General features: G+C 37.5%; 4 protein-coding genes and 3 pseudogenes across 4 annotated transcripts; 3 read left to right on the forward strand and 4 right to left on the reverse strand.

Annotated features, from left to right (window-relative positions):
• Window positions 1-254: 254 nt before the first annotated feature.
• On the forward strand, window positions 255-797 carry LOC104762864 (ethylene-responsive transcription factor ERF122 pseudogene; annotated as a pseudogene).
• A 1,194-nt stretch (window positions 798-1,991) lies between these two features.
• On the forward strand, window positions 1,992-3,098 carry LOC104762865 (protein RKD3-like; annotated as a pseudogene).
• Window positions 3,099-3,543: 445 nt separating this feature from the next.
• LOC109130544 (uncharacterized) lies at window positions 3,544-3,976 on the reverse strand. Its single transcript, XM_019240204.2, has one exon. It carries the CDS (start codon window positions 3,894-3,896, stop codon window positions 3,645-3,647), a length of 252 nt encoding a protein of 83 aa, XP_019095749.1. The 5' UTR covers window positions 3,897-3,976; the 3' UTR covers window positions 3,544-3,644.
• Window positions 3,977-4,491: 515 nt separating this feature from the next.
• LOC147923186 (uncharacterized) lies at window positions 4,492-9,604 on the reverse strand (annotated as a pseudogene).
• A 655-nt stretch (window positions 9,605-10,259) lies between these two features.
• LOC104763683 (putative B3 domain-containing protein At5g66980) lies at window positions 10,260-11,587 on the reverse strand. Its single transcript, XM_010487027.2, has 4 exons — window positions 11,519-11,587; window positions 10,938-11,418; window positions 10,720-10,829; window positions 10,260-10,641 (listed from the first exon to the last, which is right to left on the reverse strand). The coding sequence occupies exons 1-4, from the start codon at window positions 11,585-11,587 to the stop codon at window positions 10,342-10,344; spliced, it is 960 nt and encodes a 319-aa protein (XP_010485329.1). The 3' UTR covers window positions 10,260-10,341.
• Window positions 11,588-15,687: 4,100 nt separating this feature from the next.
• Window positions 15,688-19,439, forward strand: LOC104762867 (uncharacterized). The gene is made up of 11 exons (XM_010486264.3): window positions 15,688-16,296; window positions 16,486-16,664; window positions 16,741-16,963; window positions 17,042-17,183; window positions 17,268-17,468; window positions 17,558-17,689; window positions 17,776-17,904; window positions 17,992-18,413; window positions 18,500-18,716; window positions 18,805-18,995; window positions 19,076-19,439. The coding sequence occupies exons 1-11, from the start codon at window positions 15,932-15,934 to the stop codon at window positions 19,251-19,253; spliced, it is 2,379 nt and encodes a 792-aa protein (XP_010484566.1). The 5' UTR covers window positions 15,688-15,931; the 3' UTR covers window positions 19,254-19,439.
• LOC104762866 (uncharacterized) lies at window positions 19,390-22,844 on the reverse strand. Its single transcript, XM_010486262.2, has one exon. The coding sequence runs from the start codon at window positions 22,155-22,157 to the stop codon at window positions 19,539-19,541; it is 2,619 nt and encodes an 872-aa protein (XP_010484564.2). The 5' UTR covers window positions 22,158-22,844; the 3' UTR covers window positions 19,390-19,538.
• Window positions 22,845-23,497: the final 653 nt, after the last annotated feature.

The raw sequence follows: 23,497 nt of genomic DNA on the forward strand, positions 1-23,497 counted from the left end.
TGAACTTTTTTTTTTTTGACAATACTTTTATTTTTGAACTTATATATATAAACCGTTGACCCATTTGGTGCTTAAACAAACACGCGCGGAAATGACTTTCTTCGTCGTCAAGTAACTTATTTCGGCCTAGATCGTAACTTTGATACATAAATGGTAACAAGTACCATTCATTGCCTTTGCCTATATATAAAGCCCCTACTCGGTCAGTTTGTTTTCTAAATCTTCACACAACTTCGGATCCTTTGTAGCCAGCCCTTCATGATTACCGTCGAAAATGAATTCTTCGAAAACGGATTGTTCAGAAAATGTTCTCTCAAACGATCAAAACGAAAATGTCACCGCTGTTGCATCACCACCACCTCCTTCTTCTTCGTACTTGACTAGGGATCAAGAGCATGGGATCATGGTCTCTGCTCTGCGACAAGTGATATCCAATTCCGGAGGTCACACGTCATCATCAAACTTGATCGTTGCCGAAGCAGCTCTTCCGCCTCCGGACGCTGGCCCTTGTCCTCTCTGTGGCGTCACGGGTTGCTACGGCTGCACATTCCAACGGCCTCGAGGAGAGATGAGGAAGGAGAAGAAATACAAAGGAGTGAGGCGAAAGCCATCGGGTAATTGGGCGGCGGAGATATGGGACCCGAGTATGAAAGAAAGGAGGTGGCTTGGAGCGTTTCCGACCGCGGAGATGGCGGCGCGTGCTTACGACGAGGCGGCGGCTGAAATTGTCGGGAGAACATCAGCAAGACGTGGTACAACGAACGGAGAAGGATTTAAGCGGCGGAGGAGTTGACTGAGAAATATAGTTTTGGTCGGTGATCATACACGGCAAGGTGGAAATGTTGTATTTACCATTGAAAACTAAATAAAACCAGAGTTATATATATATACAATACTACTCTTTACGCTTTCATTGAGATTGATTTTTCTGGTTTTTACTATTTATTGATTTTCAATTGTATTGGTTTTTTTTTAATAAAGATTACTTTTTAGATTTTTTTTATGTGCTATAACTTATGTTCATCAAGCAATGAAGTTTAAAATATATGAATGGAAGATATATTCAAAAACTGAATTCATAATCATTGGGAAAATAAAAACGGTTACGGTAAAAACACAAGCACATTTCTAAAAGAGATGGACGTTTGCTATGATATTATAATGGAGTACTAGTTTTGCATGGTAACGTGTTGAGGTAACTAATCAAAATAGATTATACTATATACTTACCAGAAGAGAGAAGATCATTGTCCTTAGCAATATTCATTTCTAACGAAATTAGTTACTACAGTGTATTGTGAATTTAGCCATATGTATAGTTTATATTTACACACATACATTGATCGCACCAGCCACCGGCTACCGTATTGACCTTGCATGTAACACAACACTTTTAGCCACAACAAAAATTTGGAAACCTATGTTTATGTCAATATTTAACCTATGTTTATGTCAATATTTATTAAATATTTAACCTATGTTTATGTCAATATTTATTAAATATATACTCACGTAAATATACGTCTTGGAGAGTAGAGTGATTCTCATGATTATTTTCGAAAAAAGAGAAGATTTTGAAAGATGGCAACAAGCAAAGATATCATGAAGTCGCATTGCATGTGATGGGATGGGGAACCTAAGCCTATGAAATTGTTGAACGTTTACACCTTACGGCCTATGATTAATAGATATAATTAGCATTAAGTGTAATGACTTATCCCTATTAACCAAAAAATAATCAACACTAATCATTAATTTCTACTTACTATCTCTCTCGTAACTTACAGTAACCATATAATGATTTTGACGGCTCACCATCTCCGAGAACTAAATACCCACTTCCCACTATTCATGTACTTTCTCTGTCTATGCATATACTTTTATAATACATTCCAAAACTCATTTATATATATATACATGCACACGATTCATTTCCTCCTTCTAATTAAGACAGAACAACGTTACAATCTATCTATCCCCTTTCAATAGTTATGGCTGATCAAAAACCTCTTATGATCTGGTCAGAGGCCAACAACTTTGACTCATTCATTCAAGAAGACATATTCTCGTTTTTCGATCAATCACTTTTCATCGACCAGAAGTAAGTCACTTATGGTTTCACTGTTTGATTAAACAATTAAATGATTTGCTTGCATTAAACGAATCTAAGATGCTTTGTTTGTTGTTGTTGTTTGAGTTTTTGCAGCTCTTTCATTAACCCTTTTAAGGATTTTCAAACTCAGAGTTGGTTTTCTTTCCAAGATAGCATCGTTCATCCTTACTCTACTACCTTTGCGGCTGATAATACGTTTCTGGCTTCCCTTGGTCTTGAAGCCATCTCTAGTACTTTCTCTCTAGGTATATATACATATACATACACACACATATATATTCATGCATGCTTGGACGATAATATTAGTTTATATTGTGTAACAGATGTATTGAGCGGATCGTGGAATGAGAATAATGGTAACTACAATAATTAGGTCGAACCTAATTCAAGAAGTACTAATAGCATGGGAGATCCAAATGTGGAGAAAATATGTTATGAAGATGATAACACAAAGACATTAAAAGAGACAGGAAGACAGAAGAGGATAATAGTGAAGAGGCGATATAGAGAAGATATGGTCAGTAGTAGATTGTCAAGGGAAATGATGAAGCAGTACTTCTACATGCCGATAGCTAAAGCAGCCAAGGAGCTTAACATTGGAGTAACTTTCCTGAAAAAAAAATGTCGTGAGTTAGGTATTCCTCGATGGCCTCATCGTAAGCTCTCGAGCCTTAACACTCTGATTACTAACCTCAAGGTACGTCAACAGAGATATATCTTTATATAACATAATCAATCGACCTGCTTATCATTTTTGGGGATAACACTTTATATATGTGATTCTCTTTTTGGAAAGGACTCATTACGGAATACGGAGGAAACGAACAAGAGTAAGCTGAGGAACGCTTTGGAGCTTTTGGAGATGGAGAAGAAGATGATTGAGGAGGTTCCTGATTCGAAATTAGGGGAAAAGACTAAGAGGCTGAGGCAGGCTTGCTTCAAGGCTAACTACAAACAAAGACGGGTCTTCTCGTCTTCTTCATAAGAGCACAGATCTCGTCTATAGTGTGTTGTGATCTAACCTTCAATGACTTGAGTTTATGATGCTACTACGTATACTACTGTTTGTGTCGTGTATGACGAAGAAGAATGATGTTGATGGAGTTATACGTGTCAACACTTGTCTCTTTTGATGCTCTAGGTTAATTCTCATGAAACTTGGTTTTGGTATTAGACGAGTATGTATCATTCCAGTTTTCTTTTTTGTTGTTGACTTTTTTGGTTTTCTAGTATTTGTGTTGGTCACTGAAAAAAATCGAATGCAAAATCCAACTTTGGGTTTTTAAATAAGACTTGAGAAGCCCAAACAATTAATAATCACGCGTGGCCCAATTTATCCATTGCACCGCTTCCGAATAAGGCAATAATTAAACCGCTAAAGATCAACGGTGGTGATCATCAATTTATCGTGAATATCGAAATCTACTCACTAGAAATTAAACAAGTTGTATTTTTGGATACTAATTTCGATTACACGAATAGACAAGAGAGAGTAACATAAACAACACACGTGTATGACACGTGGCAAAATTCACGGACAAGAGAAGACATCGCCACCATCAATCCAGTGATGATCAGCGTCGACGGTGGATCCGTTATTAGCGGCGGTGGTGTGGAGAAGACTCTTGATTTTGTAAATACATTTGTGGTTGCGGATGCGGTTAAGAACGGCTTTTTTGTTCAGCGTCTGCGTTTGCGTTTCAGACGATTTCAGGTGTAGCTGCTTCGACACTTGCTCCTCTTTCAAACATATCTCCTCTTCTTTCGAAGTCACAAACTCCATTGAAGCTTTTCGATATTTTGTTGTTGTTGTTGATGGAACAAAGAAAAATATTGTGTAGTAAAACAACACACACTCTCGTGTGTATTTATATATATTAGTGGATTGGTGAGACTTCGCATTCAGATATTTGTTAGTTGTTTATTATTTATCTTTTTGTGGGGGAGATAATCGTATTACATTGGGCCTTGGTCCCGTTGGTTCTGTGAAAACCGGTGGCTGATTTGGCTTTTCGTTAGTTTATATAAGAAAGAAACTAAGAAAAGGACAAAAACTATGTGCTCTCCTACGTGCATTCGTCTTAGCTTTTGTATTATTCTATTTTGCTTGCAATTAGTGCCTTCTTAATGCCTCCCTTAAATGGTACTTATTTTAGTTTGTTGTCATTGCTTGCGTAACAGAGACAAAACGACATTATATATATATATATATATATTTATATATATATATATATATATTTTGAATTTAATATTAAATTATATTCAAAAAAAATAAACTTGTTACAAAATTTATCATAATGTTTTTGAGACAGAAATTTAAATAGCATTCTTAATTAAGTTTTGCTCTAAACCAAACTTAAATAGTAGGACCTTCACCCTCAGTTTGTTGTGCTCACCCTATTTCGAACATTCTTATCAATAAATTTGGCGAGGCGTTTCACTGTCGAAGGGGGCTCGCCGTGACGTCTGTCATTTCGTTCTCTCCATCTTGAGTGAATGGTGTTCTGAAAAGCATATCCCACCAGGAATCGTGTTGTCTTGTCCAATGTGTCGCCAGCTAGTAGAACTATGACCTCCTTCCAGTGTGTTGAGTACTTATCCAAAAGTAACCGATTAACAAGCGCATCCCACACTTGTTGAGAGAAAGAACAAGAGAAGAATAGATGCTCTCTAGTCTCCATAGAGTGCCTGCAAAATATGCAACGTGTGAGAGCCTTAGGATTCCATTGATGGATTCTTTCTCCCGTTGTTATCCTGTTTTTCGCCACCAACCAAGTGATTAACGCATATTTGGGTGTGGTGTTGGGAAACCAGATGGCTCGATGGTGCTCCATTGTGGGTTTAGCCACATGTATATGGTGCCATGTAGCTTTTGTTGTGAATTGGTTACGGTAGTGGTTATTCTGACCTTTCCATAAAGCAACATCATGTTGAGCTGAAACCCGTGTGAACTGGAAATTTTGTATTTCCTTTTCAACCGAGTTGAGAAGCGTCGATCGATGTTGTCTCCGTCTAGTCATAACGAGAGCCTCTGCCAGAGTACTTGAAGATGGTATGCCCATGGTTATACAACCTCTTTCTCCCAAAGAATCATAGAGACGACCTAAGGAGGACCAGTCATCAAACGAGAAAGATGTATTCTCCCCATTATGCGCTTCTACTCTATGAAACTGTTTTGCCAGTTCTCTATATTTCAAGAGTTTTTTCCAAATCCATGATCCACCAGTGGAATTAGCTCTCTCTGTCCAGATAGATCCACTTCGAATGAGATAATGTGTTACCCAATTCACCCATAGCGAATCTTTTGCAGAGAAAAGTCTCCATATCAGTTTAAGAATAGCAACCTTATTTGCTTCCTCTATTGAGCGAAGGCCCAGACCACCTTCATGTTTTGGAAGACATACCTCTGACCAAGCAACCTTAGCTTTCTTAGCATTCAAAGTAGGACCTGACAACAGAAAAACATAACACATCTAATCAATCTCTCTGATGCAGGCTATTGGTAGACGGAAGGCTGAAATCCAGAAGTTTGTGATGCTCAAAATGATTGAACATATAAGTTGTAGCCTCCCCGCGAAGGAGAGCACTCGTGCGGTCCAGGATATGATCTTTGTCCGAATGGTCTCCACGAGAGGGAGATAATCAGCAGAGGACATTCTATTTGGTAGCAGTGGTAACCCGAGATATCTTACTGGCAGAGAACCGTATTCGAAAGGGAAGTGCTGTAATATCTCCTCCCTATCCTCTATCGTTACACCAACCGTGTAAATTGTTGATTTTTCTATACTGACTTTGAGGCCCGAATGAGTAGCAAAATCATCAAAAACTTCCAAAACACCACTTATAGAGGACTTTGTACCGTCCAATAACACGAGCAAGTCATCTGCAAAGCATAGGTGGGTGAGCTTCATGTGTCTACAGTGAGGATGGTAGCCAAAAACGTTGTTTCCTGCAGCCTTGTCCAATTTATGAGAGAGGACGTTCATGCAGATAACAAACAAATAAGGACTGAGAGAGCAGCCTTGACGAAGACCTCTCTTGCTATTGAAATAACCAGCTAATTCTCCATTAACCTGGACAGAGAATGATGCAGTAGTGATGCAGGTCTTAATCCAGTGGATATACTGCTCAGGGAAGTTTAGAGCTCGTAAAGTATTGAGCAAAAAACTCCACTGTACTGAATCAAAAGCTTTTGATATATCGATCTTCATAGCACAACGTGGTGAGACTGAATCTTTGTGATAATCCTTAATGACCTCTGTAGCAAGTAGGACATTCTCCATCAACAATCTGTTTTTGACAAAAGCAGACTGGTTCGGCAATATGAACTTTGGGAGGATGATCTTAAGTCGGTTGGCAAGGATTTTTGAAACAACTTTATACAATACATTGCAACATGATATTCGTCTGTAGTCTTTCATGACTCTAGCTTGCTTCTTCTTTGGGATGAGAGCTAAAATGGTGGAGTTTATTCCTTTGGGCAGGAATCTTGTTATGAAAAAAGATTGGATGGCTACCAAGAAGTCATCTCCCACAATCTCCAATGATTCTTTAAAAAACTCAACATTAAACCCATCCGGACCTGGAGATTTGTAACTAGGCATGGCAAATAATACTCTTCGAACTTCCTCTTTAGTGACCTCATGAGTGAGTAAGCTCTTATCACTCTCACTACATCGAAATTCCAACAAGTGTTGCAACTCCTCCAGGGACCATTCTACATAATCTATAGGCTGCAATTGTAGAAATCCCTTAAAATATCTCTCTGCTTCAGCTGTTATATTTTCTTGAGTGTTGACTACTCTCCCATCCTCAAATAGAATTTCTCGAATATTATTCCGTACCTCCCTAAGAGTGGCTGATGTGTAAAAGGATTTATTGTTTTGATCTCCAACTCGCATTCAATGGAGCTTCGATTTTTGTTTTAGATATACCTCCTCAATGTCTGATAACCTTTTCCATTTGGCATATGCATCAGCTTCCTCACACACTGCTTTAGAAGAAGGATTCGCTAACGTCTTCTCCTGCAGATCACACAAAAGCTTGTAAGCAGCTTTTGTGCGAGCAGAAATAGCACCAATCATTTGTTTCCCCATAGTTCTCAAATGTGGTTTTAGGACTTTTAATTTCTTGGAGAATCTATGCATTGCAGAGGTGGAATGAAACAGAGCTTGAGACGCACCCCATTTCTCCGCTAAGACTGTTTTGTAGTCAGGATGATTAGTAATGGCATTCACAAACTTAAAAGGACGCTTGACCCTCCTCTCAACCGCTGAGATATAGAACCTGCAGCGTAAATGATCGGAACAACCCCTGGTTCAAAAACCGAGTAGGATTGAGGATACTCCTGAAGCCATTGCTGAGTCACCAACATTCGGTCTAGCTTCTTGCATATAACACCGTTGTGGCGCTTGTTGCTCCAAGTAAACCTCTGCCCTTGATAACTCATATCCGTGAGTTCACAATAACGAGTGAGATCCTGAAAATCTCGCATCCCTGAAGTAATGTGAGGAAGAGATGCATTTAAAGAGTGATCACCACCCTCCAAAGTTTCATTAAAATCACCACAAATGAGCCATGCCTTGTCCTTAAACAAAGGTGAATCTTTGTGGTGTCGAAGACCACTCCATAGGGTTTTCCGTTCTGCAACCAAATTAGAGGCGTAGATAAAAGAGACAAAGAACTCAGACCTTCCTTCTATATAGATGGAACAGGTGATCATCTGAGATGTTCTGTAAATCAGAGTTACCCTCACATTATTCCTCCATACCAACCAGAGTCGTCCTAAACGATGTTCATCATAATTTGAGAGGAAGGACCAATTTGCAAAAACTGACTCAACCACTCGATCTGCCCTTCTCTCCTTCACTTTCGTCTCAATCAAGCAACCAAAATCAAAACTACTCCGAGACATCCACTCCTTCACAACTTTATGCTTTTCTTTTTTGTTAAAACCCCAGATATTCCAAAAGAAACCCGACATTAAAATTGTTTTGGGATGTGACGTGGTTTCAGATTCCTAGGAGGTTGTATCCTAGTACTCTGTGATCCATTTGTCGAGATAAACTTATGTTCCTCTTTTGAAACCCGAGGTAGAGAAGGTCTGAGCGCAACTCCGACACCTGACGGATCCTTATCAAACCCAACAGCTGTGTTGTTCGCTTGGCCCTTATCAATCGTGACATACAAAGCAGCTACCTTATTTGTATCATCAGAAGTAGTAGTTGTGTCTACATCAATGGTGGTAACATCCTCCTCTGACTCACCCTTATCACTAAGGCAAGCAAAAGAATTAGACACAATAGACACCTCGGTATTACTCGAGTCTTTTCTGGGACTGCGAATACTTTTTGTGGGAGTGTTCCAACCCAAATCCTTAATGGCCTCTACCCCCTCTCGCACTACATCACCCCCTGGAGATGCCATAATACCCTTTGTCTTATCATCTACCTGAGCCTGACTAGTATCACCAACCTCTTCTGACTGTGAACCTGTCATACACATGTCCACAGTTTCCGTAACTACATCAGTAGCCACTGTGGGAGTGGACTTTTGCAAACAAGCTGAGCCAAGATGACCCCATTTTGAACATGTCGTGCATCTATCCGGCAACCAAGGATACACAAACTCCACAATCGTATCCCCTCCCTTTTCTGATTTGAAAGACATGTTCTTTGGAAGGTTCTTTGTTAAATCCACTTCCACAAAAACCTTAGCCTCGTCAAAAGTTTTACACGCCTCTGTGTCCGAATGAAGCTTTTTGGGAACTCCTAAAGGACTCGTAATAGCACTCAGCACCTTCCATGAAAAATACTTAGGTGGTACATTTTTAACTATGACCCAAAGAGGGATAGTTTTGATCTCTTCTTGTTCCATCTCTGTGATAGGACTCCATTTCGACAAAACTACTGGAACCCCACACAAATTCCACATACCACGTTTTAAAACTCTTGATCTAATGCGACCATCCGGAATACGAAATCGCATTGTTTTATTGTCAACAACAATAACATCAATCTTCACTGTCTTATCCCCCAAAGTCCAAATCTTATTAACTAAGGCATGAATACCTCCCACAAAAGGAGCCTTAGCTAGGAACCTCCCCACAAGGAAATCTTCCCACAACGGATGTGCATCTTCAAAAATTTTGTCTGGTAGTGTTACAGTCGGCATACCATCAATCTGTTCAATAGCCAAATGCATCTTTTCCAGTTCCCCTGAGTTCTTTACCATAGCAACCCATGATCGCTTGTCATTAATAGCTGTCCGTTGCGTAACTAAATCCCCCACAGGAGAACTCTCGCTCACCTTCTCCTTGGGCACTACACCTCCGACCCTTGTCTGATCAGACAAACCCAAAACACTTTTCGTAAAATCTTCAATCACTGTATTATTTCCTATAATCTCACCCTCCTCCGAATGTTCTGTCATCCCGGAGTCACCCAAACCAAGACCACCACTAGCCCCCGGCGTAAGATCCTCCGACGGCATCAGAACGTGTGCACGAAGGAAGAAACCCTAAGTCGCTTTTTTTGTCGCCACCAGAGCAAAAAGCAACGTTTTCAACTAGTCAAAAAAAAGTATGTTATCGATTAATTAGAACATATAATCTTATCAATTAATTAGAATTACATATTTATATTCTCTACTAAATAAGAGTAAGATGGAATAGTCGAGTGATGAATTAGCGTAAATTATGTTCTGTTTTGTAATACAGATTCACCGTTTATCAATCATATCATCAACCAAAACCTATAGCCGTTAAAAAAAACGGCTAGGCAATCTTGAAGTCACACTAGTTATGCTAAATTCGTTTTAATTTATGGAAAAAGATATGACACTTTAACGGTTGATCACCTCAGTTTATGTTCAAATCAATCAACCCAATTTTTTAAAATATGTTACAAAATCTATTGTTGATTAGTAGTACAGTATATTGTAAAACATTAAACTAAAAAAATTTCAAAAAATATTCTAATCTTGGTTCAATCAAATTCATATAACACATTAGCAAAGAAAAGACATGGAAGTACTTTTTGAGATTACGTGAGGGAAGTGGATAATGAAAAACAAAATCCCATTACATTTAAAATTTGAAATAATTACCATAGAGATAATTTGGAATTTTCTAACTGATGCAAAAATCTAAATTGATGCAACTATATAATAGTAACAAAAAAGAAGCCAAACATAATATAACACATAAAGTTGTATACTTTTAAAGCTAATTACATAGCAAGAACTTGGTATTTAGTTGTCGTCATAGTGGTAGGCAATCTCCCACTGATAATATGAACTTGAATCTCGTTGCATCTCCCAGTCCTTGGTACAATAAACTCGAGTAAAAACTTGTGGTTCTTCCTCAACTTTTGGCTTTTACAGAAACATGACCATGTTGCAAATGAGAACCTTTGTCCTCTACAGTGATTCTCAACCTTCAAAGGCCACTTCTTTCCATCTTCATCACGAAGCTCAAGTTCTTCCTCCAATTCGATCCCATTCAATTTCAGAAAAGTTGTTGGTATTTCCTAGCAAAACATAGAAATTTATATTCGGTAAACCATTAATGAAGACAGAATTCATAAAATTGGTTCTTTTAAACTCACCAGTTTCTGATATGAACTGCTTGTAATATTCCTTAGAAAATGCGGATTCTTGGGTTTATAAACCAATTCTTCAACTCCATCCTCACGAAACCATGATATGTCACAAGGATCTATGCATAACACCGAACAAATATATATAATATGATTCAAAACACTTGAAAACTTGAATGAAGAAAAAAAAAGTCAAAATAAAAACCGAAAAATTAATGTTAAATTACCTCCAGCCCGGTTAATTGTTCTCTGAGTCTTATCACGATGTTCCGATTTGATTTTGCTAGTTGATTCATACTGATCCGGTTTATCGTTGACCGAATCGTGTTCCCGTTTCCGCTTATTGCCACAATCTTTCCTACTTTCCGGTTTAGTACAAATATCATCAACCGGTTCATTGTCAACAGAAACCCTAGATCCTACCGTGGTTGTGACGACACCAACATCTCTTCTAATTCCGTCTTGAGCGAAAATCCTAACGGAGAATCTCGAATCGCCGTCGTAACTAAACACAAGAAAGTCTCCAAATTCAAGAGATTGATCTTTTGCGAAACTTTCCCAACCTTTTTTGAACAAAACACAGAATCTTTCTTCTGTGTCTTCTGTTTCTGTCTCTACACGCCACAACCGTCCGATCTCATCGAGTAAGAACGCTTTTTTAGGTAATGGCTTCCCTACTAATAAGTCGATGAATGCTGGAGGAATCACCTGCGCAGATTTAAATATTGTGTTATTGTTTTCCTTTTTTATAAAAACGTGATAAATAATTATAAGAAGGAACTGAGATAGAGAGAAGAAATATACATACCAGTTCGTGAGAACTGAATTCAGGGAGAAAGACCTTGAAAAATTCCAAGTCTTTACCAGTTTCAACCATGATTTCTTCTGTAATCAGAGTGATTTTTTTTGTAGTGATTGAATTTTAAAAGCAAAAGATCTTCTTAGACAAGACGAGAGGATATAATACTTGTGTGATGTTCTAAAGTCTGACAAGGGATTTGAGAGATATATAGAGAGAGAGGAAAAAAAAAAAGGAAAAGATTTAGAACTTTACCTTTCTCTGCCCTAATTTCTATTTATGTAAAACATGTGATTCTTACAACTTAACACCCCCTCCAAAGACAATTTATCAAGGCCCATAAACATATATACCAACCACACCCGGGCCAATCCTGCCGATTAGGGTCAACGACAGATGTATCTGTGAACCATTTGTGGGTGTGTTGTTTATAGCTTCGAAGGATTCCTCCCTCACTCACTCGTATCATAAAATCTCGGTTATAATATCAGGCAGCCTCTCTGTTTATGAAGAGTACTCGGAGGTTTCGTGATATTCCAAACTACATTCTCTAGCAGAATTGCTAGAGTCGAACCACCTAAGGAGCAAAGTGAAACAAGCAACAGGGATAGGATGATGCTAAAGAGTTGCTTGAAGGAGATCACTAGATTGCTCGCGGATGAGATGGAGAGTAAAAGCTATCAATCTCCCTGCTACGCCCCATAAGGGAAATCTAATTACCAGGTTATTTCTTGTAATCTCCTTAGTGGTTTTGATTTCTTGACTTAACTCGGAACCGCACCACTTCAGATTATCTTAGTCTTAGCTGACCTCTCTAGTAAGCTAGATCCGGGAAAGCCTGAACCTAGCATAGTCATCATGATCATCGGACTACGAACGAGGTCAGTCACTCTCTGTTATTGTTTTTTCTTTGTTGGTAATCTTGTTTTAGAAAACGTAAATATGAGTCAAGGTGTTGACAAGACCAAAACGTGTGCCAAGTATGCTCGCTATCACCGGGAAGAAGGGGTTCAACTTCAGGCCAGCATTAGTGTGTGCTGATGATACTTTCAAGATCAATGCTTATATGAATTTTTACGTGTTACGATATAATAACAAATTTGAGGAAGAATAATGAACTTATACTATATTTTAACCGGCGGTACACCACAAACATATAATTTTTTATTATAATTTATATTTTATGTTATATTTATTTGTAAATATTAGAAGTTTTGTAAATAGAAGAATAACTAAATTTTCCGGTTGTTGTGCGGCTAAATGTTTATATTGTTTTTTTTACCCGCAATCATGACCATTTGTTTGTTATATATATATATATATTTTAGTGTTTGAGATTCTATTTTGATTTATAATTATTATAACAGAAAATTAAGAGATCTAAATACATAATAAGTAATTTATACATTGTGATTAAGTCACATTTTTCCTAATGATTTAATTATTTACACAATCTTAGTTAAATCAACTCGATTTTATGTCAAATATTCTAATATTCTAAGTGTTGATAAATAATTAAATGAGGATTTAATCCGTGTTAACACAAATTTAATAATATTTTATTAATTTCAATATCTCCATTTTATAACTCATCTACTATATAACCACGTTATATAGTATTTTTTAAAAATTTTACATATTTGTAATAATTAATTTTTTTATTAAGTTTATATATATGTTAATTATAATATTTAAATAAATATCAATCGAAGTTTTTCTTACGTTAAGAATCAAAGCTCACAGGTTTGGAAAACGAAATGGGAATCAAATTGTTGTTTTCTTTGCTTGCGAAGGATTCAGGTTCAAAACACAACAGAATGTGTGGTTAAATATTTGATAGTTTTTATACTCATATTGATTGCTATTATTTTTTAGTTGGAATGAAATTTAACATATTTAGTAAACAAAATCTGAACTAGTGTTAATTTTGAAAACTTTTTAGGGGTTAATGTTGAAAATAAATTTTTAAATAAACAAAACTAAAATAGCATAATACAAAATGTATAATATAGATGAATTTTGATTATAAGATAGATACATTTTTTTTTATGTCAATCTAGAAAAGAAAAAAAAAGTCAAATATGATTAAAAGGATCAACTTTATACAAATAAGAACAATACTTACCTCCGTATTCACCCCATATTAGTTTAACCAATGAAAATAGAACAATATATCATGTAATACTATATTTAACATAAAAAATGTCATGTAATACTATAATTATAATTAAAAAATCAGTAAAACAAAATCTGTGTACTTAAAGTCATCTAGGGGGGTGCACGAAAGATTGTTTGGATTGTTGGGAAAGAAAATTAAACATATATGTTAGTTAAGCTAACTAACTAACATTTCTTACAACAGTTAGAATAATAGTGGATAATGGAAAAAAAGTTCTTTATATTTAAAATTTGAAATAAATACCATATAGATTAATAGATATGTGTGTATCGATGACAAATAATTAGTGATTAGTAAGAACCAATTTGGAATTTGGAAAACATTAATTCTTATACAAAAGTATTTATGCAACTATAAATAAGAAATAACAGTAACACAAAAACATTCACTAATTTCATTTACCCAATAAAAAAGCCGTGTTAAGGCCAATAATATATTATCAGCTTGTGGAATTGATTAGCCAATTGATGAGGCTGTGCGTTATTTGTTCAATTGTCTAAAGCAGCTAGCAAAATTGAAAACTGTTGAAGAGGTTTATGCACTTGTGCAGTCACTTCCTTTTGAAGAACGAACAAAACAAATTATCCTTCCCAAAGAAATGCTAAACCTTTTTGAGACACGCCTGCTGGTGGATTTCCCAAACATGGTGATAAAGGCAAGTGAACTCCTCCCGCTTTCGGCTTTTCTTAAGAGAGAAGAATCCAGTGACCTGATATCGGAAGCCACAAAACTAAAGATGATGCGCTTTTTTGTCTATGATGATTGGTTGGAGAGTGTGTCTTCGCACATGGCCTTTTCAATACTTATTATGATCCATCGTGCTCTTTATGTAAACACTGAGAGGTCAAATATGTTATTGAAGCCCAACGAGTATGTTGTCACTGTGCCAAAATACCTCTAGCCCTCCCTCACCTTATATCAATGGATGAAGGTAAGTTTTTAGTTTTTGCGCGACCACCTTTCTTTTAGATTCAACTACTAGTGTTTGCTTTATTTGAAACATGTTGTTTGTTTTCAACAGGTAGAGTTTTGTCTGAGTGATCTCATTTGCCCTGGCTACGTCAATCAGAGCAGTATTCGGAAAGATGAAAAGTCCAGTATTATACTTGCTTTTTTTTATTTTTTCTTTTACTTGTTGTCATTCTTAACAGTTCAGAAAATTAAATATCTTCTCAACACTTTCTTCTTGATCCTCTCTTTTTGAATCTGGAAATTTTTGTTGCACATGCATGATGTTTCTAACTATTCTTCTTTTTCCTATAGATGCTAAACTTAGAACGGGTCGTTTTTGTTACTGCAGGTTGATGGGTGGAATGTGGAAGAAGCTCAAAGCTGGAATGGTGTACATACAGATGAAATCAACCTGGAATCAACTTTCAACCTTCATATCCATGCCAACATACTCAAATGTCATTGCAATGGTTTCATGAAGGCAATGATTCTGGATATAAAATTGTATGTAATAAACTGAAAATGAGAAACAGAGTCAAAGGTGGGTTTGAGCGTATGTATCTTTTGCAAAAAGCCTTGACAAATTGTTTGATGTTTGTTATAAGAGAGAGAGAGATCCAAAAAAAAAAATGATGAAAAAATTAAACGAATTCCATACGAAGATGTAAGTTTTTGATTAGAAGCGAAGGTAGGCCGTCCATGACGGAAAAGAGAGAGAGAGAGAGAGAGATAGTATAGTAACTAGCTACGGCTCCCGTGATTTCTTGTTTCGCAAACATATGTTAAAATCTTCAACCAATTAAATTTAGACATTACCCTAAATTGTAAAGGAAGAAAAATTACCAGAAGTTGGTGAAAGAGTTTTACTGAAACAGAATTTTTTTTTTTTTTATGTTATTTATGTCTTAGTTTTTTCAGATTATTATTTTTTTATGAATAATTTCTATAATTTCAAAATTTAAATATTTATTTAATTTAATTTTGAATTTTTAATATATATTTTTAAAAATATAATTATTAAAATGGCCTCCAATTTTAAGCTGGCCTTAAGCCCGGATAAACGTGGGCACATCACTGAACATAACATAGAGTTGTATAATTTTAAGGTTACATAACAAGAATCTGGAATTTATTTCTCTATAAAGCCACCTGAAGCAATTTGCTTAGTGATCTCTTTTAGCCTTCTAAATTCTAATAGGGTTCTGGGAACCCTCCTTATGATTTAGAAGGTTCATCGGTTATGAAAATCCAAAAAACCCTGCGAGTAAACCCCCAATGACCCACCGGAGTAAATGTTGAGCCATCTCTCTCGGACTTTCTTCCGTCACAATTGTCGTTACCGGCAACAACAATGTCGCCGTTACAAGCCTCCGAAGTCACCACCGCCTCCTCCACCACCACCAATGTTACCAAAACCGCCGAAGAAGCCTCAGAGTTTCACCTTCCACGACGCGACGTGGGAGGATCCTTACAGTTGGATGTCTAAGCTGGAAGATAAAGTGGCGATGCGGCATATGGATATCTATATGGAGCAAGAAGAGAAGTATACTGAAGCAGTTTTGGCTGATACTGATAGGATTCAGACCAAGCTTCAGTCTGAAATGGCTTCTCGTTTGTCCTTTGACCTCTCCACGCCTCCTCTTCGTTGGGGACCTTGGTGAGTAGTATCCAAAAATTAACATATTCTCTTGTTTATATTGAGGACTTTGATAATTCATGGTTTTTTGAGGACAAAGGGGTGTAGAAAGCTAGGATTTTTCTATCTGCAGACTCGTCGATTAATTTGAAAAAGGTTCGTCCTTTTGGTGGGAATTGGGGATTGATTTGGTTGAATTGGTGGAAATAGGTTGTATTATAGACGTGTTGAAGAAGGGAAGCAGTATCCAGTACTGTGTAGAAGGCTAGCGAGCTTGCACGAGGAGTTCATTTCTCATAAGTCCCCTGCTGCAGGGTTTGATTTTACATCTGGCAAGAGGATTGAGCAGAAGCTGCTTGATTACAATCAGGAAGCTGAAAGATTTGGAGGTAAATAAGCATATTTTAGGCTCTTACACTTGGACAGATTAAGAGGAATGAACTTTTTTGTGTGTCTGTTTTGTAGGTTATGCTTATGAAGAGATGTCAGAGATATCCCCTGACCACAAATTTCTTGCATACACTATGTATAATAAGGACAACGACTACTTCAAGTTGTGTGTGAGAAACTTGAATTCTGGAGCTTTATGTAGTAAGCCTCACGCAGATCGTGTCTCCAACATCGCGTGGGCAAAGAACGGACAGGCTTTGCTCTATGTCGTGACTGATCAGAAAAAACGGCCACTCAGGTTTCGTATGATCATTTTTGGTTGTTTGGTTCGACCACAAATTGCTTGTGTAAATCCGTCTTTTTGTTCTGCTATCAGGTTATATTGTAGTACAATCGGATCAACGGATGAAGATGTTTTGCTTCACGAAGAACTTGAGGGAAATGTTCATGTTAACATTAGACATACAAAAGATTTCCAATTTGTGACTGTAAATACATTCTCTCCTACATTTTCAAAGGTGAAAGCTCCAAGTTCATCTGTTAAAAGCTTTCTAGTTTGCTGTTTGTTTTTAATTGTAAACATAACAAGCACTATGTCTTAGGTCTTTCTGATCAATGCAGCTGACCCATTTTCTGGTTTGGCATTGGTTTGGGAACACAATGCTCCAGCACACTGCATAATCGAGCATCATCAAGGATTCCTCTATTTATTTACAGATGCTTCCAAGGATGGTGGAACACTCGACCATCATTATCTTCTTCGAAGCCCTGTTCACTTTTCTTCCAGTCAAAGGATCTGGGAGGTTGGTTCAGCCGATAACATATTCGTTTTCATCTGCTGATTAGTATAATTCTTCATTCTGAGTTGTATGTGTTTGTCTTTTATTTGCAGAAAGTTTTTATTGACAACCCTGAACTAATCATAGAGGATGTTGATTTCTGCAAAACACATCTATCCCTCATTGTGAAGGAAATGCAGGGCTTTAAAATATGTGTGGTTGATCTACCTCTCAAGACAGAGCGGGTAAAGCTTACTCCACTTAGTACTTTCATTGATCAGATTGATGCTTCTGTGAATAAATTTGACCATGATTGGTTTCTTATGAACAGGTACCAGTTCATCTGAGAGATATTAAACCTTGTTATCTTCCTCTACCTAAGCATGTTTCTCAAATAAATCCTGGCACAAACTACGACTTCAATTCTCCAACAATGCGGTTCACCATATCTTCTCTTGTGGTAGGAGAACCAGTCATCTTGCTGTTTTCTGCGTCCATAGTTTTGAGTTGCTAGTGTTTTTGAATTTTAAACACTTTTGGCCTGCAGATGCCTGATGCAGTGGTTGATTACGATCTATTAAATGGGAAATGGAATATTGTACAGCAGCAAAACATGCTTCACGAAAGAACACGGGTTTTATATGGCACTGCAAACTCCACCGAGAGCCCTAATATACCCTCAGGCACCAGAATTGTCAGTTTTGATAATGAGGATACTACTGCTGAGAATGACAACTTGTGGAATGACTTAACCGAGTTTTACACATGTGATTACTATGAAGTCTCTTCTCATGATGGAGCCATGGTTCCGTTAACTATTGTTTACTCAAGAGCTCAGAAAGAGGAGAACCGAAAACCTGGTCTGCTTCATGTTCATGGTGCTTATGGTGAAATGCTTGATAAGAGATGGCGTAGTGAACTTAAAAGCCTCCTTGATCGTGGCTGGGTACTTGCATATGCAGACGTTAGGTCAGTACCATCTTACTCTTCTCTGTTCACTTAGGCTTTCAACAGCAAGCAGCGAAGGCTTATCCATTGCTCTCGGGTTTTTCTAGAGGTGGAGGAGGGAAAGGAAAGAAGTGGCATCAAGAAGGAAGAGGCGTGAAGAAACTTAACTCCATAAAAGATTACATTCAATGTGCCAAGTTTCTTGTTGAGAACAATATAGTAGAAGATAACAAGCTTGCTGGTTGGGGATACAGTGCGGGAGGACTCGTTGTTGCTTCAGCTATCAATCAATGCCCTGATCTCTTCCAAGCTGCGGTTCTAAAGGTACTCAGCAAACTGCGGGTTCATAAAATGTTTGAGGCGTTGATTGATAAGGAAACCTTGTAATAGTCGATTGTTTCTTTTGTTTCAGGTTCCATTTCTTGATCCAACTCATACTCTCATCTATCCAATACTACCCTTAACGGCAGAGGATTACGAAGAGTTTGGATATCCAGGGGATATCGATGATTTTCGTGCGATACGTGAATATTCACCTTATGAAAACATTCCTAAGGATGTTCTCTATCCTGCAGTTTTAGTCACTTCCTCATTTAATACTCGGTAAGTATCCATTCTTCTCAGTTTGCGATTTCTATTTGATGTCTGAGATCTAAGAGTGAGATGTCTATCGTTGATTTTAGATTTGGTGTATGGGAAGCTGCGAAATGGGTTGCAAGAGTTCGTGACACTACCTTCCATGACCCGAAACGCCCTGTCTTACTCAACTTGACGACTGACATTGTCGAAGAAAACCGGTTCTTGCAGACTAAGGAATCAGCGTTAGAGATTGCATTTCTCATAAAGATGATGGAATCTTGAAGATAAATTATCAATTTCAGAATAGGACAGCTTGTAAAAGCTAGAGATCAGCTTTAGATATTTTCTCTGTAGTTCTGAAATTTGGATATGAATCAATGAATTGTGTGACACAAAGATAGAAGACAGAGACGAACAGTTACAATATGCAGACATCTGAAATCGTGTCTGCGATCATCTCTCCTCAAATAACTTCCCAAAATCATACAAGAGAATGTTCTCAGATAATAACAGATAAGTACAGTTAAGGAAGGGTATGAAAAAAATTGTATCCATTGCTCATGTCTTTTAAGTCTCTGAAGAATCATCTTCTTCAATAACTGTTGGGAGTGTCCCTTGTTTAGCAAAACCTGGACTCAAAAACTTCGCCACAAAATTCCATAGTCTGTAAACATCTTCAAAGTCTGTTAAGAACCCAAGAGAAGCTGTGACAACCTCAACTCTTATGAAGCCGTTGTTTTTTCCATCACAATCCACCGGTTTCCAAGAACTTGAATCTCCGCTTCGACTATCGATGACCTTTATGTGACTGAGGTAACCAATGCCTAGAGATATCCCTTCTCTTTCAGCTAGCTTCTGCACTATCTCAGGATGCACCATTCCACTTTTCAAATCCCTGACATTAAATGCCACAGAGGATCCGCGTTCGTATTTGATCTTGGGACCGTAAATCTGAACAAGATTCTTGTGCTCTCCATCTGAGTCTGATCTAGGCAGCCTTAATTGAAGCAGAGAGGTCACAAGCCAGTTAATGAGGTACCGGAGTCTCGAGGTGGTTTTGTTGAGACCTAACATGTTGACATGATCAATGTGCCTGCAAACGATCTCTGGTTCTCTTTGATCATCATCCCATTCTACTCCATTGCTTTCGTCTTCTTCTTCATATTCATCCCCAAGACTGATCACAGAAGCTTCACCATGATCTACTGATCTAAACGATACTCTTCGTTTACTGGGATGTTCATCTTCATTCACAAGAAGTCTCCCACCATTATACTGACTCTTCTCCCTTCTACCTAACAGCCTAAATTCGCCTTCAGTTTCCCTTCTTATCGCACTCTCTTTGATTCCAGAGGTCGAACCATTTCCATTTGAGTTAGCAATTAGCTTACTGCTCCCTCCTTCTTCTTCGATCTCATTAACTCGCAACCGACTTGTCTCTATTTGATTCATTTCAGGTTTTTCTTCTTCTGAGACTTCTTCACCCACTTCTTGTGATACTGACAAAATAGCAGCATCAAAAGAGAGAACATGTCTTCCACCACCATTGCTGCCATTATTATTAGCCTTTGAAGCTGGTTTAGGCGAGATTCTTCGTTTGTGGTTTTGTGGAACCAGTAAAGGGCTCTTTTGCTTGTTCAGATGACCTGCATTATCAGAATCAGCAGGACTCTGACCCAAATCAATCCAGAGTGAGCTATCCGATGACTCGTCTTCGCTGAAAACTGGACTCTTGATCAATTCACCTACTGAGATACTCTCAGCTTCCTCAAACACAGTGCTTGTGTTATCTCTATCAGAACCAATTTCAGGATCCATATCTGTCTCAAAGACATCCTGCACCTGAGCAGAAGTATACACACCAGAAAACGCGGGTAATTGAGTTCCCGAGGCTTTATTATCTCCATTAATAGCGATATCTTTATCTTGAATCCCAGTCAAACCTTCCAAACCATCCATGGAGTCACTTAGATACAGAGGATACTCTGGTGTTATCTTCACTATTCCTGAACTCGTTTTCCCGGATTGACTCTGCAAGCAGCTAATCACAGATTTCTTAATCAACAGACAACCAAACCCAGTTGGATCATACCCAAACACACGATAAAACGAAGTGATAATAAAATCCGGTCGAAACAAAGACAAGCCAAGCGAGTCCATGTCTTTAGGACCCAAAGCACCAGCATCAAGCAGCACATGCCAGTTGTTTTGCTGAGCCAATGCCATCCACTGGTAAGAATATTTAGAACCCGTGACCCTTGACTGGACAGGAAACACAAACAAACCGGTGGCTGAATCCTTCTTCCTCTTCTTCTTACTCAAAATCTCCTTCTTAAGATCCATTGAACACAGCCTAAGCGTAGGCCACTTAAACCAGGCGCTACCAACCTTTGCCCCTTTCTCCTTTGCGCACTGACCCATCCAACTAACGGATTGGCTCTCGTGATCAAACATAGTGAGAAGCTTCTTGTTAGTGTGGAACGGATAAGACTCAGCAAGCAACTTGAACGCAGAGCCTCTGCTAACAGTAAACACAAGACCATACTCATTCTCAGGGATGTTCAAGTAATCCATGATCCTAATCTTGATATCATGTTCAATAGAACCTTTCTCAGCACCACCGTGGATAGCATGATTGCTAAGATTGGCACTAATCTCCGACAAACTAAAAGTGCAAGTGTCCCAGTAATGAACTGTCTGAAGATAAGAGAACAACCCAAATCCACAATAGTCAAGACATACCTTTGGTAACGATAAGTGGAAGTACTCATCGTTCCTCAGTTGATCAACTTTCTCAGAAGATCGATACTTTGGATACATGGTGAGAAACATGTCAAGTGCTTCTTCGAGCTGAGGCAAAGTATTTTCAGATTCGAACGCTCTTTGAGCAGCGAGTGATGTCGCACGCAAGAACTCGCGTTGAGCGTTGAGCCTAGCGAGTGATCTTGACCGTCCAAGGGTTTGATCGTGAGCCTCGTCTTCTTCGTCTTCAATGTCTTGAGATTTGACGAGTAAGCCATCTTCTGAAGCTTGTTCGAGAGCTTCCCTGAGCTTAGATTCATGGAGTTTCCGCTGAGTCACATCTCGATTCCTGTTGTTGTTATTGCTGCTACTACTACTGCTCTTCTTGTCCAAAACTAGAGCAGCAGCACAGTGATAAATTGGCTTCCAAAGTGAGATATGCATCAAAATCCCTAATATTGGACTCAAAGTTTGGGTTTTTAACTGAAACCCTAATTAAGGATTTCAGTAATCAAAAGGGGAAAATTAAAGATCCCAAATTTAGAAACCTCGGATCATAAGAAACAGTCAAACCCAATTGGCTTACGAAATGAGAGGAACAAATCCAAATCTCACAGATCAGGTAAAAAAATCAAAACTTTGAAGAAATGAAAATAACCCAGAAGAGAAGAGAGAGAGAGATGAAGAGAGAAAAAAAAAAAAAAAAGTCAAAAGCTTTGTCCCATCTTGAACAGACAAACGACGAAGCCGAAGACTATACTCAAATCCCCAAAAAGAAAAAAAAAAAAAAAAACTCTAATAACAGAGAAGCAGCAGCTTCATGTGTTCTTCTTCTTCTTCGTCTCCAGTCTCCACAACGTTATTATGCTCTCTCTCTCTCTCTACTTACACATCAAAAACCAAACAATACAGGGAAATTTTTGGAGCGTCTGTTTGTATAATTCTCTATGGGAGTCTCTGGTTTGATAATGACGAAAATAGTGACTAAAAATGCCATTTGACTTTAATATATATATATATATAAACAGAGGAGTATCAATCAAGTGCCTAATCTTTGCTGTTACTTGCTGTTCCAATTCCAAAATATCATTTTTTTTCTTTCCTTTCTTCTTTTTCTTCAATATTATTTAATAGTATATGATTATTTGAAATAATTAGTTCAATTTCTTTGATATCTTTTTGTGATTTGTTTGTATTTTGGGACCCATGATGAAAGCTTATTTCTTTTGCTCTTTTTTTTGTTTTTTTAAATTAATCTTTACTGTTTTTTCTCCATTGTTTTGAAGCTCTTCTTCTTCATATTTTTATTTTTTTTTTGTTTTTAGCTGGCTCTATACAACTAACCCAAAGATCCTCCTCCCTTTTCTTTTTATATTTTTGAAGCTAATTTCTCTTTTATCTTTCTTCTTTTACACTTCAAACAGAGAAATATTCAAAATCGTTTGACAATTTATAGTATTTACTTTTTCTCAATTGTTTGGTAATCAACTTATACATTTATTAGTATTACTTTATGGACAAATATATTTCCTTAGCTATTATTATTAATATGTATATCGTTTGTGTGTGTTGAAAATATTGGATTTAAGTTTAACTTAAATGTTTATTGTTGACAATTGACAAAATAACTTTAGCTGTTCTTTTTACTACATGGAAAGATAATTGTAAAAAATAGCCGTTGAGAGCTTTTTTTCCTTTTATTCCAAGTGAACTTGATTTTTTTTGTTTCTCTGAAAAGAACTATAAATACGTAATTCGTCTGCATCACAAATCTGTTTCTATAT

Source organism: Camelina sativa, chromosome 18 (assembly GCF_030686135.1).
Source record: "Camelina sativa cultivar CO46 ecotype springtype chromosome 18, ASM3068613v1".
NCBI lineage: Eukaryota > Viridiplantae > Streptophyta > Magnoliopsida > Brassicales > Brassicaceae > Camelina > Camelina sativa.

Excerpts from the sequence above, each read along its gene's own strand:
- LOC104762866 (XM_010486262.2), bottom strand. The coding sequence starts at position 22,157 with ATGCATATCTCACTTTGGAAGCCAATTTATCACTGTGCTGCTGCTCTA.
- LOC104763683 (XM_010487027.2), bottom strand. The coding sequence starts at position 11,587 with ATGGTTGAAACTGGTAAAGACTTGGAATTTTTCAAGGTCTTTCTCCCT. Across the intron at positions 11,419-11,518 it reads AATTCAGTTCTCACGAACTG|GTGATTCCTCCAGCATTCAT; the intron begins GTATGTATATTT and ends AAATCTGCGCAG. Across the intron at positions 10,830-10,937 it reads AACAATTAACCGGGCTGGAG|ATCCTTGTGACATATCATGG; the intron begins GTAATTTAACAT and ends TGTTATGCATAG.
- LOC109130544 (XM_019240204.2), bottom strand. The coding sequence starts at position 3,896 with ATGGAGTTTGTGACTTCGAAAGAAGAGGAGATATGTTTGAAAGAGGAG.
- LOC104762867 (XM_010486264.3), top strand. The coding sequence starts at position 15,932 with ATGTTGAGCCATCTCTCTCGGACTTTCTTCCGTCACAATTGTCGTTAC. Across the intron at positions 16,665-16,740 it reads GGAAGCTGAAAGATTTGGAG|GTTATGCTTATGAAGAGATG; the intron begins GTAAATAAGCAT and ends TCTGTTTTGTAG. Across the intron at positions 17,690-17,775 it reads TACCTCTCAAGACAGAGCGG|GTACCAGTTCATCTGAGAGA; the intron begins GTAAAGCTTACT and ends TCTTATGAACAG.